The following is a 14283-nucleotide window of genomic DNA, read 5'->3' as shown; positions in this document are numbered from 1 at the left end:
CGGAACAGAATAGAAAGCCCGTAGATAAATCTACGCGGAAAAGGTCAACCGATTTTTGACAAGGGCGCTAAGAACACATAATGCGGAAAAGCAGCCTCTTCGGCACACGTTGGGAAAACCGGATAATCCATATGCAAAAGAAAAAAAGAAGAAAAAGAAGGAAAAGAAAAGGCCCCTACCGTCCAGCAAAGGCAGCAAAGGTAAAAGTGGTCGAGAGAGACCGCACCAAACTCAAAAGCTTCCGCACAGCAGAGGAAACGAGCAGCGGCCGAAAACGCAACGCACATGGCAGAAATATTTGCGGACCCCACATCTCGCAAGGGGTTCGTTCCCACGGCCTCATCTGGTGAGGGTGTGGCCCGTTCGCCGGATCTCGGCGGACGCTGCATCATCTCCTAGCCCTGGGCGGGCGCTCGGTCCCGCAGAGGTGTGGGGTGGGGTCGCAGGGGGCGTGCGGGGGTGTTGAACACACAGCGGAAAAGAGACACGAGGCAGAGAGGAGCCGGGGGTGCGTCGCGGCGGAGAAGCAAGCGCGCGATGTAGGGAGACGCGGGAAGCCCACGGGGAGGCGGTTGGCCCGGGCCCCGACGGAGCCTCCCAGACTTGCGGTCACCGGCACACTCAAGAAGACGGGGCTGCCGCGGAGAGGGTGGGAGCCCGAAGCCTGGGCTCCGGGCGTGATTCCGAGGCTCGGGCTCCCGGGGACTCGGTGGCTCGTCTTCCGTCCCGGGGCATCGGTTTGCTGAGCTGGGACGTGGGGAGCCTGCCCGGTGCTCTCTGAGCCTCCTGTCGGCCTCGTAATTTCTCCCTGACTGACCCGCTCTCCCTTCGTGCTGACTTTGCTACGGTCCGTTTTAACCTCTCTTCCGCCTGAAACCTGCCTAAATCTTTCTTCTTCTTTTCTTTCTTTCTTTCTTTCTTTCTCTGATGCATTTGCTTGTATGTCGTCCCCTGGGAGGTACCGCGTGTGTGCGTGCGTTGTGATTTGGGGGACCCGTGCGTGTGTGTATAGGAGTCTATCTGTGTGTGTCTCCCTGTGGTGTGCGATGAGTGTGTATTTGCGGATGTGTGTGTGTTTCTGAGTGTAAGCGTTTTAAGTGCTTTGCTTCTCTGCGTCAAAACGTCAGGAAGGGAGAATAAGCGAAGAACAGACACTCATGTTGGAATATAAACAAGCACCATGTGATGATGATGATGATGATGGTGATGATGATGGTGATGATGGTGATGATGATGATGGTGGTGATGATGGTGATGATGATGATGTGATAGAAGAAGCTGAAGAGAATAAGGCCAATTTGGGGCAGGGATTCAGAGTCGGAGACAGATTGAAGCAGATGCCATCTCTACATTCAGATATGACTCACTCAGGGGTGACGAGCGCACCCTGCTCTGGCTGAGGCTGCCCAGAGGAACAGGCTCTGGGTGGCCCGACTGACTATCCTGTGGGCACGACAGTCACACGCACACACGGAGCCCTCACGACCTGCCCCCTGCTTCCCGTTGGGGGAACAGTGCAGGAAGCTGAGTTGGACAATGACACACGTAGCCAGCGATGGAGTTAAAAATGATTTAATGGGGGCAGAGCAGGGACAATTCACTGACCTCCCCCATCCCCCCAATAACCCTTCAGATGAGCCTGGAGCAGCTAGAAGACCAGCTCGGCCAGTGGGACCCTCAGCCCGGGCAGGGGTTCAGGGGGCTTCACACTGAGACAGTGCAGAGAGGGAGGGGTTATGACTCAGGGTGACAGCATGCTGATTGCAAGGCAAATGGGACTCAGGCAGCTGAGACAGGGGGCTCGGCACCCGGGGGTCGGCCCCTCAGGGAGCGGCTGCAGACCGTGTTACTTCTGCTTGGTCTGCTTAGGCAGTGCTGGGATGACTTTGGAGGGACACGGCTCCGGGACCACGGGGTGGCAGGGCTCCGGGACCTTGGTGTGGCAGGGCTCCAGGACCTTGGTGTGGCAGGGCTCCGGGACCTTGGTGTGGCAGGGCTCCGGGACCTTGGTGTGGCACGGCTCCTTGGTTTTGGGGGCACATGGCTCCTGGGGCGGAGGCTGGCAGGGCTGTTTCACTTGCTGCTGCTGCAGCTGGGGGGGCGGGGCGCAGGGCTGCTTCTGCTGCTGGGAGCTCATGCTGCGAGGACGGCTGGACCTAGGGACGGGAGAGATGGTTTGCACAGGGATTGGCCGGGGAGGAAGCCAAGTTCAGGGCCCAGCAGCTCTCACTGCAGGCCCCTGAGCAGCTCCGATGATTCCCGGGCCCTTTCAAGGGGAGGAGGCAATTTGTTTGCCTCATGTCGGTGGGCTTCGTTCCTCGGCTCCCTTTCTTCCCCGGGCCTGCCGTGCCCCTCACTGACAAGCACCCGAGACCACACATCAGGCCCTTCGGAAAGTGACATCTTAGAAATGACCGCGGGCCCCGCACCTCTCGAACCACGCCGCACACCTGTGACTAACGGGATGAGTCCGCGTGAGTCCAGCTCCGACAGTGTCGCGCCGGCCTTGGCCTGCGGAGCCCGCCCGTCCGCACGCACCGCCATCGTCACTCCCATCGGGGGCCACCCCAGGGAGCTCTTCTTGAGTGCGGCTCCCCCAAACTGCCACAGCCCTTCCCTGCCCCTCGTGCCCACCGCTGTCTACTCTGTGTTGCATCTCGTACGGGCATCGCTTTCTCTGCTGGTCGTGTTTGTCGACTCCGCTCCTCTCTGTTTGGTTTACCCAAAGTGCCTTAAATATACGCGCTTTCTGAATCGATAGAGCTCCATTATACGGATTAAAATTCCTGTAATAAATATCATACGCGATGGTGTTTCCGAGAGCGCCCTGGGCCTGAGTTCTGGTTGTGATCCCAGTTTCAACTTACCGTGCGAACTGGCACAGGTGTCCCCTTCCCCGGCCCCAGTTCTATAGCTGTCCCCCCGAGGTGGCTGACTCGACCACCTCCTAAGTCCTCTCCAAACCCAAACGGCGTTTTCATTTAAACCAAAAGCACCCCGCATTCTCTCCGCTTAATGCCCCGCATCAGACGCCTTCCGCTCGTTTCCCTCCAATAATGGGAAAATAACAAGAGTCTCACGCTGGGGCCGATCAGAGCCTCACCTGGCGCACAGGGAAGAACGGGCTGTCTGGTCGCGCTGGGCTGGTGCAAAGCCAACGGCCAGCGGCTTTTTAAAGGACTCTGAGCCCTGCCCCAAGGAAATAGGCCCGCCCAGGCCTTCTGTTTGCATTCTCCACCTGTCAGAGGTGATTCACCCCACTCCTCAATTACCAGTTGGCTCAGCTTTTGTGATGAACACCACCCACTCGATATTTTTTTGGCACCGGCTGCCCAACGGTGATGTCACCTGGGCCTCGTTCCCACTGCCAGCATCCCGCTTAGACCCAAGTGTGGGGCTCGTGTTGGCGGGTGGGGGGCGGGGGAGAGCCACGGGCTCCCTGGGGAATTCGACGCACTGACCCCAGAGCGGGGGGTGTCTCAGTCATTGTGCGGCCTTGCTACCTGCTTGCTCTCCTTTCCCTCACTCTCAAGGGACAGAACACGTTTGGGCACATGGGCAGGTGGGGAAGGGAAGGGGGTGCGGCGGAGCTGGGGTGCACGCCAGCTGTCTGCCTCGTGAAGGCAGATGCCGGAGCTCGCGCGGCTGGCTGAGCGTAGGGTCCGCGTCTGGGCGTCCGAGACCCGTTTGTCCGAGACCCCTTCATCTTTCTCCGGGCTCCATCGAACCCCACACATTCAGAGTCACTCAGTCATCACCCCAACCCCACCCCGCAGTGGTGGTGGCTGATCTGGGCCAACCTGCTAAGCTTTCACCGGCCACACCTTCGCCCCGCTCCTGCTGAAGAGGTTGTAAAGGCTAATTTATTTCCTGGGAGAACCTTCCCTCCACCCCACCCAGCCTTCCGGCTGTGGCTCTCCCCTCCTTCCTGACCAGCTTACGCCACCCCTCAGCTGACCCCTGGAAGCCTTGTCCCCGGCCCTCATCCACGGCCTCCGTGAGGACCCTCCCCCCACCTCGTGACCACTTCTGGCTCCAGCCCCAACACCTGGAGCTCTTGCTGGCTGCAGCGTGTGTCCCCTGCCTCTGGCTCTGTATGTTCTGGGCGTCAGAGTCGTGCTTGATCAAAGCAACACTGTACCCATGGCGACGTTTCCTCCCGCCTTCAGCAAATATTAATATTTGGTCCCACTCCGGGGGCTCTCCAAGGATGACGACCTCCTCCCCTCGTCAGATCGGGGACTCCCTGGGGTGAGAGACACAGTCTCGCTCAGAGCCACCAAGGTCAAGGGTGTCAGAGGGCCACACTTGCCGAGCGAAGACCTCGTAGCTGGAGGCTGAGAGGTGAAACACCTCACCCAGGGCAAGCGACGAACCCAAGAGAAGACTGATTGATCCTACACACGAGGCCTGTGCTCTCCTTCGTCGGAACCGCCCCTGCTCCTGATGCCACAGAGGAACTTAAGGCCAGGCGGCGACATGGTCAGAGGCGGAAAGGGGGAGCCCAGGCCTCCTGGCTCGGAGCTGAGTCCACTCACAGCCCAGGGGCGGCTGGGTGTGTGTGCCGCTGTGAAAAGGCACAACAAGGCTCGCCTTTTGGGTGAGCCCTTACACTTCGCTGAGATGAATCTTCTTAATGGTAATAAGTCTGCTTCGTGTTTAAAGTGGCTCTGGGGATAAGCAGAAGGTGTTTCCAGCTCTGCTAAAACGTGAATTAGCGTCGGTGGACGAGGCGTGCATTCAGGGTCTCATTGCCCAGTGGGTCGGGGTCCGAGAGAAGCCCCTGCTAACACATGTGTTTTGAACGAGCATTGCTTTCACTCTGGAGAAGGTCCCCGGGTGGCACGATGACAGAGCCTGGGTACCCGGACCGGTAATGACACTGAGGATGGCAGAAGGCGAGCTTTCTCTGAGCACCTGCCCAGGTATGCCGTCCCTCCCCGGGGGTCAGGTCCCGAAGATTCCACCTGCCATGAACTTCTCTCTCCTGGGACCTAAGAACAGGGCTTCCCCGAGTCCTCACACCAGCAATGTCCTCTGGTCAACGTAACATGACACCAGAGTCACTGGTACAGAGCTGCCTTCAAAACACCATCGCTTACTAGACGTGGGCTTTGGAAAATCCAAATCACCCTGAAAACACAGGTGTGTGGATTGTGCCTCCTCCTGACCTCAGACACACAGCACCTGCTGGCTGCACAGCTGAGTCATCTCTGGTGACCTTGAGTCCCGGGTCAGCCTCCCACTGTGTCCCCATAGCCACCGGCCCACAACCGCCCTCACACCGTGCCTGCGGGGCAGGAGCTGCCCAGTGAGCTGGCGATTGCGGAATGACCGAATGACCGAAGGAGTAAACTGACGAGCGGCTCAGAGCGGCCCGCCCGGCCCTCATCTTTAGGGATGGGCTGAGGAGAGAAGCGCTCGGCAGGGGACAGAAGCCGCCCCTGCTGTCTCCCCGCAGTCCCGCTGTGCTGTCCTCCGCTTGACGCCCGCCTCCCTCTGGGCCACGGGGAGCTCCCAGCCTCCCGCTTCACTCTGTCGCCTCCTCACCCAGGATCCCCCGCCCAGGACCCCGTGACCACCAGGCAGAACCTGTCTCTGCACCAGGTAGAGTTCTCAGCCCTTAGGGACCTGCTTCCTGCTTCTCTGTCCTGGCGTCGCCCAGCTTGTCCCAGGCCCTGGGGGGATCGGAACCAGCTCTGAAGCTGCGGTGCTCCGTGCGCTCCCTGGGCCTCGGTCCTGGACACAAAGGACCTTCCCTGTCCCCCTGTCCCCCGGTCTCCCGCCCTGGCCGGGCGTCCTGCCTGCCTCGACCCGTCTCCTTCCTTACCCCGAACGCTGCTCTGGCTCCTGACTCTGGAACCTTCCGTTGACCCTTGACATCATTCTCCCTGTTCATTTGCCTGAAGCTCGCTCGGTGGGTGGTGTTAAGTCCATCTTCCCCACCAGAGAAGCTCGGTTTCTCCGTCAGGGTTGAGCTGGCTGGCGAATCGGGCCCCACAAACTGGCCACATAAACGGGGGACGCAGTGGCTTCTGATGGTAAGTGCATCCCCCAGGACCTCGGCCTTTCACAGGACACCGGAGGCAGCTGCCCTTCCCAAGTCACAGCCCGGCTCCCTTTGGACCAGCTGTGGGACCTTCCATGAGCTCCGACTGTGCCTCTGCTTCATTGCCACTTATGGAGCAGGGAACCCTGACCCGGAGCCTAACCCGAGATCGGGCCCCTCCGGACTCAGGTCGCTGCCCCCTCGACTCCACTGAGGCCCAGAGCACGCAGAGGATGTCGCACAGAGCAGATTCCAATCGCCTCGCAAGTCACCTAACCTCGCTTTAGTGTCCTCGTCTTGGGGTGCTTATTAACAATACAGCTGCAAACTCTCCACCCCGAGGAAAGAGAAATAGCTACGAGACGTTTCTACAGCGTTCGTTAGGTGGTTTTTATGATCAAACATATTAGGAGACACTAGATTCTAAACTCAATGACTTTTCTACCTTGACCAAAATTGACACCATTTTAAAAAATATTTGTATCTGTTGATATTTAAAAAGTCCTCAGATATTGTCAGGCTTGACAATTGCTGTCCTAACCCTAACAGAATATCTTAACTTCAAGTCCCTGAATCTAGACAGAGGGCTCCAGTGCCATGATGACCCCCTCCAGCTGGAAGATGATGCAGGTGGCGGGAGGCGGTGCAGGTGGGCGGGAGGCGGTGCAGGTGGCGGGAGGTGGTGCAGGTGGGCGGGAGGCGGTGCAGGTGGATGCTAAGGTGTCTGTGCACATATCGATGTTAATGCAACAAGGAGTTTGGCCTGAGCATATTGGGAGACTTGGGAAGAAATTAAGTCCCATCCAAGGAAGGCTAAGTTCTTCCACGCGCCCTTGAACCCCACCTTCCCTCCAAGGAATCATCAAAGGACAGGCTCAGGCTGTGCAGGTCCTGGAGCCAGTGGCCTGGAGCCAGGAGGTGGTCCTGTGTCACCTGCCTGGACACCATTATGAGAATGGTGTGGAGACTTTTTGGTGGTGTAGGGGAGACAAAACTTTATGTCTTGCCATCTTAAGATTTTAGCTGGAATCCTTAAAAAGAAAAAAGACAGATACTCAACAACAAAGAGAAACTCAGAGCGATGGCCCAGCACTGTGGCTAGTACAGCATCTTCAACAAAGGACAATGCGTTTGTGAGAAGGGGCCGCATGGCCCGGACGTAATGGGGGAAGGTTTGCTTGCAGATGCCTCTGGTGCCATTTCTGGGCTGGTAAGTCTGTCTCCAACTAAAGGAGAATTTCTACCCTGCCTCCTGCAGAAAAGGCGAGGCGTTCTTTTGTGTTTATTGTTTCTTAATTGCCTCCAGCTAAAAATACCTTTTATGTCAAAGAGGTATATTTTGGGGGGACATATCTTGATATCCTTTCATGGATTAAAGAAAGGCCATGCTTCCTATTTCTCGGATGCTTCTGAAAGTGCCAAATTACAACCTTTGGAGTCCCAAAATATTAAAAATTATAGCTTTTTGCTCCCTTCCCCCTCCCATTCAAAAGAAATCTTTATTTTTCAAAATCACCTAAAATACACAGTTGTCGCTTCTCTGTAGATTTTCTGGTTACCGCAGTCTGAAATCGTTCATGGATTCCGACCCTTTTTAATTCCTTCATTTATTTGTTTATTCATCCTTTCATTTTCTGGGTTTTGCTCACACCCCCAAAGCGTTTTGTGCTTATTAGGGGGGCAGAGCAGATTCAGTCTCACAGGGGCAGCGTGGGACCCACAAAAACGCAAAAGCCCAAGAGAATGCAAACCTAATTTTAGGGCAGGGAGAAGGCATTCGACTCAACTTTTCATTTTATGGACAAAAGATTGAGGCGCGGGGACTTGCTCAAGGTCACAGATCTATTTAGCACCGAGCCAGAACTGGGACCCACGTTTCTTCTTTCCCAGTCCATGGTGTCCCCAGGCTGAGAAAGAGACCACCGTCACATGTCGGCACAGATTCTGGGGCCAGTGACAGGCTTCCATGTGGCCACCGTCTAGGTGGGTCCTCGGGCCAGTGCTTTGGCAATTACTTCCCCAGCCATAAGTGGTAATAAGATCAATCACTTATTGAGCATATACTATATCCAGCCAATTTATAGACACTATCGCCGATCTTCACAGAAATTCTGCAAATAATGCTTATTAAACCACCCAAGCTTTTCGCACATGAGAAAATGAAGGCTTGGGATCTGAGTGACAAACGCCATCTCACATTGCGATGGCAGGACCCTGCTCCTTCCTGAAGGTAACCGAGTGTCACACCAGCTCCCATGCGGGTGCCAAGGTCGGGACACTTTGCCTTGAGCTTCGGGGCAGAGGACGGGGCCTCGGAGGGGCTGTCAGAGTTGCTCTAGAGAGAAGCATTCCCTTTGGGGCCCTAACCGTTTCTAGGACACTTTGACATTGCCGGTTGCACCTGAGCCCACTACGTTTTAAGTAATTACTACTTGGATGGACTATCGGCCAAGAGGGTGACTTTAAGGGGAAACAGAGAAGGTGGCCAGAGAGTCCTTTGCAGGCCAGGGTGTGAAACGAGCACACGGTTCATTATCCCGTCGCCCAGCGAGAATTCGGGGAGCAAATCCAAGCGAAAAGTAGAGCTCGAGGGGCGAGAACCCGCTCCCTCCCCCACAGTATCTCTCCTTCCTCCCACCACTCACGTCTCCCGTCTGGAAGGTTCGCTGCTTCTTTCTTTGATGGGCAGCCAGTCTCGGCCAGTGTTAGGAGGCCAGCAGCAGAAACAGAGTTCTTTCACAAGCCGTATAAAGTTGTACTAACTGACAGAGCCAGCGGTAAAACCGCACACACGCCATACACGGCGACCCCAGGAGTGACCTTCCCCGCGTAGGAAAATGACCGTGACCTCTGAGGAGTCGGCCGAGACTCGGGCGGACCGTCTCGGGCCGGCTCTGGACAGCCAGGCGGGCGGAGTGGAAACTAAGCGCGAGCCAGGGCTCGCTGAGGACGAGGTGGTGAGCGAGCAGGCGCGGGGGCGAGTAAGCGGACGGGTGGTAAACGCATATGTGAACGCTTCCCCGGCACACGCGGAGTGAGCGTGCTACGCCGACGTCACTCAGGTTCGTTTTGTCTGCTTCTTCAGAGTGACAGCTTCCAGGCGGGCTGGCGCCTCTGGAGTTGGGAGCTGAACGTCGCTGCCTTTGTCCTTCCTTAGACAGGATCAGCTGGCAAGAGCGTCCCCCTTCCCGGCACGTGTGCGCTGGCACGCGCACTTCCCCCAGTGATGAGTGGGTCACAGACGGGAGCCGGGAGCCGGGACACAGACGATGGCGTGAGGCGCAGATTTATTAGGGGAGGAAACAGACGAGAAGCAGAGGGACGGGGAGCTGGGGAAGGGAAGGAGGCAGAAGCTGCGCCGGGCCTCTGGTGCCCCCACTGGTCAGGGCGGAACCCCAGAAGAAGCCCTGACTCACTCCTCGCCTTGGGACAAGCAGGTGCTGTAGCCATGGTGGAGCTGGAGGTTGGAGAGGCTGAGACCAACTCAGGGGCCCCTGGGTGGGCGTCAGGGTGGCACGTAGAAGAAGACCGGGGGGCAAAGCTTCCCCGGACTCCGGTAGGAGGGGCTGGGAGAGGAGGAGCAGCCTGGAGCTGGGAGACACAGCAGCGGGAAGGAAGGCTCCGTCTGGCAGGCCGGAGGTGAGCAGGCGATGCTCCAGCCGAGCCTTACTTCTGTTGGCTCTTGGAGGCTTGTTGGGCCGGGGGGCACTTCTGCTGGGCAGGGATGGCTGTGCCCTTGGGTGGGCATTGCTTCTTAGCCTGGGGAGCGCATGGCTCCTCGGTTCGGGGTGCACAAGTCTCTTGACATTGGACAGGCGGTGGCCGACAGGGCTGCTTCACCTGCTGCTGTGAAGACATTGCAGTGGGGACAGGTGAGCCTGGAAGAGACCGGGCAGGGGACGCCATGAGAAGGGAGGAAGCCATCTTTTCTCCCTTCTTATGCCTGAAGAATGCTCGCTCCACCAGCCGAGACGGCGACAGGGGATCGACGGGCTTGGCTGAGCGAGCGGGCGGATTCGCACGCGTCCGCCGGGAGCTCGCTCTCTGCCCTCTGTCCTTCCTCTGTGTCGTTCTGATTTCCTGTCTGCCTTCATCCTCCCCCGACTGAACTGAATACACGGCTAATTTCTGAGTCTTACCAGGAAATAGGAGAGGGGTGCTGAGCTGACATTTTACAAGATCGAGACGCGAGGCCCCAGCCGAGGGGTCTGCGGTGCCCGCTGGCTGCCTTGGGTAGTGCAGACGGCGAGTGTGGACGGGGATGGACCGGCACGAGGAAGACGGCAGGGCGGGCCCTGCCTTAGAAGGAAGTGTCGTGTGTGAGTGGTGGGGCTGGAGGAAGCCCGTTCCAGGAACTCCGAGGCCTGGGTTCTAATCCCGGCTCCGCCCTTGACTCAGCATGGAACGCTGACCGAGTCATTTAACTTGGCCATGGGATAGTGGTCTTAGCCCTCCATGGAGGGCTGGGGAGTCGAAGGCAAATGGATTTCTGGAGGTAAGAGACTATCACAGGAAGATGTTTTCCCAGGAGGCAGCCTGGCTCAGAGCAAAGGGCACTGGCCAAACACCGGCCAGGCACGCCGCGGGGCCCCCTCCTTCTCTGGACCCTGTGCGCTTATTTGGAGGATGCTGACCTGGAAGTTCCCTGACGCCTTCCCAGTCGGGCCGCTTGTCTCCAGTTTTCTCTGTAGGCAGCTTTCCTCATTTTCTAAATTTGTGATTATGAATGGGAAGCAAAGGTCTCAGGTGGCAATCGAGGTAGCGAGACATGGGAGCTGTAGGGTACGAAATACAATATACACTACACTTGTTTCTGTAAACCTAAGAGCGTGGCGGAAAAGCTCGCGGGTCGCGCCGATAGGGCCTGAGAGCGCTTTGGAGGAAGCTCAGCATCGCTACAGAAAGCTACGGCTCTAAGTCTCTCCTCTCTGTGAGCGAGATCCTCTCGCCAGGCGGCTGAAGCCAGAATCAGGAGATTAGTCACACCTAGCAGTGTGTGGAACAGAGATGGGAGTCCCTAGGTGACAATGAGCGTGGCGTTTCTTTAATTGTCACTCCTCTGATTACCCGAGAAAGGAGAGGCGCTTGGCCTAGTGGCCGAGACAGTTCAAAGAGGAAGGAGGGCCCCGCGGACCCCAGGAAGACAAATGCACCCCACTTACCGGAGGTGCAAGCTGGACCCCAGGAGAGGAGGCTGAGCGAGCTGCGTGGCCAGACGCTGCTGGCTCCCTGATAAGGGCCCCCAACCTGCCGCGGGCACTTGGCGTGGCCCCGCTCGCCACCTCGCCGGGAAGCCCTCGCCCACCTCTCCTCCAGGACTGGCTTTGCCGGCCTGTTTTGATGGAAAACGCCCACCGCAAATTCCAGCATTCCCGTCTGCCTGAGCTGACCTCACCCGCCCAAGGTCTTCGCTCAAACTCGAGGACTCACGACCTCGTGACGGTAGAACGAACCTGAGGATTCCTGGGGAGCGTTGAGGACGGAGGAGAAAGAGGGGGGACCGTGGGCTCGCGGCGCTTCTCACAAAAACACAGACGTCGCCTTTGCCACCGTGCTCGATGCTCCCGGGTGCCCAGCGCCGAGCTCGCCCCCGCGCCGGCGTTTTGTCGGTCTTCACGGCCCCCCCGGGAGGTACGTGCCGTTGGGACCATTTTGCAGGTGGGAAAGACGAGGCGGGGAAAGGTCGCACAGGCAGCGAACAGCAGAGACGGGGTTTGAACTCGGATCGAGAGGACTCGAAGAACTCGGTCCTCTGAACGTGGCAGAGAGAGACGGCGAGAGCCTGGCCACAGGTCCTCGGTCCCCAGCCCCGTCCCCGCCACGCACAGCTTACAAGTGTCCTGCCTTTCGCATCGGATTCTAAGCGCTTCTCCGCCCGTGGACGTAGACAGTGTCCCCGAGCTTAACCAGCGCGGGGTCGTGTCCCCCACCGGCCCACCTGAGGTCAGACCCTGCCGGGTATGAGTGCCGGGCAAAGACGCGGGGACAGAATTCGGCCCTCGGGGCGGGGCTGCCCGACGAGATACAGAAGTTATTTTGCGATCATTATGCCCCCGATCCTGCATGAGGCGGGCTACAGGATGACTTGTCACTTCTCTGAGGTTCGGCCGTGACGGGGCAGGTTGTTATTTTCATTCACTGAATCTGGCGACTGTGCTCAAGGCCCTCGTGAGATGGAGGGGAAGGAGCCGGGGTCCCTCCCCATGGCGTGGGGAAAGGCAGGATGGCGCAGGCAGGCCGGTCACCTTTAGGCCACTGCCCCGAACCTCAGGATCCTGGCCGACTCAAGGCCGGTGTGAGCATTTCTGTCACCGTCAAGCAAAGCCTGAGAAACGGTAGAAATACTGAGAAGTCTGTTTCTAAGCATTTCAAACCCCCGCCTTATTTAATCATCATGGCGGTTCCGTTGGGCAGTTTGCAATCTGATTTTCCAGTTTAAAAAAGTTAAATGACCTGCCGAACAACCAGCAGCTCCTCGGGGCGGAGCTGGGTGGGGCCCCAGCCCACAGCTTGTTTCCACCATGTCACAGCAGGTAGCGTCTCCTCGGTGGACAAGTGACTATCACTGGGTGGGACCGTGACTAACCCTCCTTCCCGAGCTTTCTGTCCTATGGAGACGGATGGATACAGCTCGTTTTTCAGGGTCAGCCTCACTTAACACTGAACTCTTGCATTAATCCCCCCTCCAGGCCGGGCCTCGTCCTCCACCTCCTCCAAGGCCTGTCACTTTCATATGTACCATTCTGGGTCCCAGATTCTGGGTTCTGCACCCCATCTTCGGGATGGACTCGCCGCCGCCGGCATCCCTCGTCCCCACGCTCCACGCCGGTATGTCCACTCTGATGCGAACTGTCCGGATTTGGCGTGGCCGCAGCTCGCGCGCCTGGCCGGTAGAAGGCATCGGAATGAGGTGGCGCGCGTGACGGCGTGGACGGCACTGTCCTCTCGTGTCTCTGGCACCCACACGCTTCTCTGGGATACGCCCGAGTCCTTGTTTTTCCCATTTGCTCATTGGCCTCTTACTTTATCAGTAAACGACTCCTGCCTAGTTTGCTAAGTAGTGATAAAACTTGGTTTATGACGCAGCTGTCATCTCAGAGGACAATCCAGGGGTGGCCGGGAGAGAGGCCTAAACCTGGCTGGCCTTGAAAGGGCCGTGTCCTCTAGGACATAAATATCTCAGACGCCTGCCACTCATCTGCATCGAACACATTCGACTTTTCAAAACCCTGGCACTCGGCTTCCTTGTTGGCTACATTATCCCCATTTCGTAGAGGGGAATCCAGACGTGGAAAGGGGGCACGCTGTGCTCAAGGTCACACGGGGGTTAATGTCAAAGCCAGGGATGGATCACAGGTTTCCTGACTTCATAGCTGTTTTCAGTCACTGTAGTGACTAAGTCCCCAGGCAGCTTCTCCACAAAGGCCACGTTGATGACAAAATAGGGAGCCGGCTCTGGTGGTCTCTGCCTCTTGCTCCAGCCCCCCCTTCTTTTCTCCCCGGCACTCAGGAGTCATCTTCTCTCCCCTCTCGGAGAGGCCCGAACTGACCCCCCTCCCCCACACTGCCGGGCACAGGTGCGTTTTTATTAGTCATTGAATCTTATAAAGCATCTCCGCAGACAGTCTTCACGACACGCTGTGAAAGAAGCGAGGTGTATTATACATTTTCTCAATGAGAAAACTGGCTCTGATGATGGCTAGATCCAGAAGGGAGGGCCGATCCGAGTCCCTTCAGCCCGAAGTGGCTGAATTCCAGGCACCCGACTGGCTGGGCGAGTGGCTTATTCTTTCAGAGGTGGAGGGGAGACCTCCTAGCACCCCTTGAATCAATCACCACCCGTAAACAACTCCTACAGGTGAGAAGAGCCCCGAGGGATTATGTGGGGTGGTGCCTTTGCCGCCCCCCTCCCACCTCCAGCACCCCAGCCTGGCCCGGGACTGTCACCCAGCTGGTCCTGCATCTGCTCTCTCCTCCTCAAAGGACCGTGTTGTAACCGGGCCAGGTGCTGCATCTCCCCTCTCTAGGGAGCAGACACCTGAGAGTAGGTGTGTGCCTGTGACTCCATCAGGGAGGGGAGGGAACAGGCGAGACTCATTTGTGAAGGTGAATCAAAGCTTGAGAAATCCCGGCTCCACCCTGCAGACGAATAATGGGGTGACCGGGCGACAGAGGCCTGACTCTGGGAGGGGACCCTGCCAGGGACAATGGGAATCATCTACCTATCTAAACAC

General features: G+C 57.7%; 2 protein-coding genes across 2 annotated transcripts; both read right to left on the bottom strand.

Moving 5' to 3' along the window:
• Positions 1 to 1586: 1586 nt before the first annotated feature.
• On the bottom strand, positions 1587 to 3132 carry LOC105306144 (cornifin-like). The gene is made up of 2 exons (XM_011381049.2): positions 3104 to 3132; positions 1587 to 2156 (listed from the first exon to the last, which is right to left on the bottom strand). Exon 2 carries the CDS (start codon positions 2135 to 2137, stop codon positions 1847 to 1849), a length of 291 nt encoding a protein of 96 aa, XP_011379351.1. The 5' UTR covers positions 2138 to 2156; positions 3104 to 3132; the 3' UTR covers positions 1587 to 1846.
• Positions 3133 to 9715: 6583 nt separating this feature from the next.
• Positions 9716 to 14012, bottom strand: LOC105306156 (small proline-rich protein 4-like). Its single transcript, XM_023523868.1, has 2 exons — positions 13979 to 14012; positions 9716 to 9927 (listed from the first exon to the last, which is right to left on the bottom strand). Exons 1-2 carry the CDS (start codon positions 14010 to 14012, stop codon positions 9716 to 9718), a joined length of 246 nt encoding a protein of 81 aa, XP_023379636.1.
• Positions 14013 to 14283: the final 271 nt, after the last annotated feature.

Source organism: Pteropus vampyrus, unplaced genomic scaffold, assembly GCF_000151845.1.
Source record: "Pteropus vampyrus isolate Shadow unplaced genomic scaffold, Pvam_2.0 Scaffold426, whole genome shotgun sequence".
NCBI classification, from domain to species: Eukaryota; Metazoa; Chordata; class Mammalia; order Chiroptera; family Pteropodidae; genus Pteropus; species Pteropus vampyrus.
This window is presented reverse-complemented; position numbering and strand designations above follow the sequence as displayed.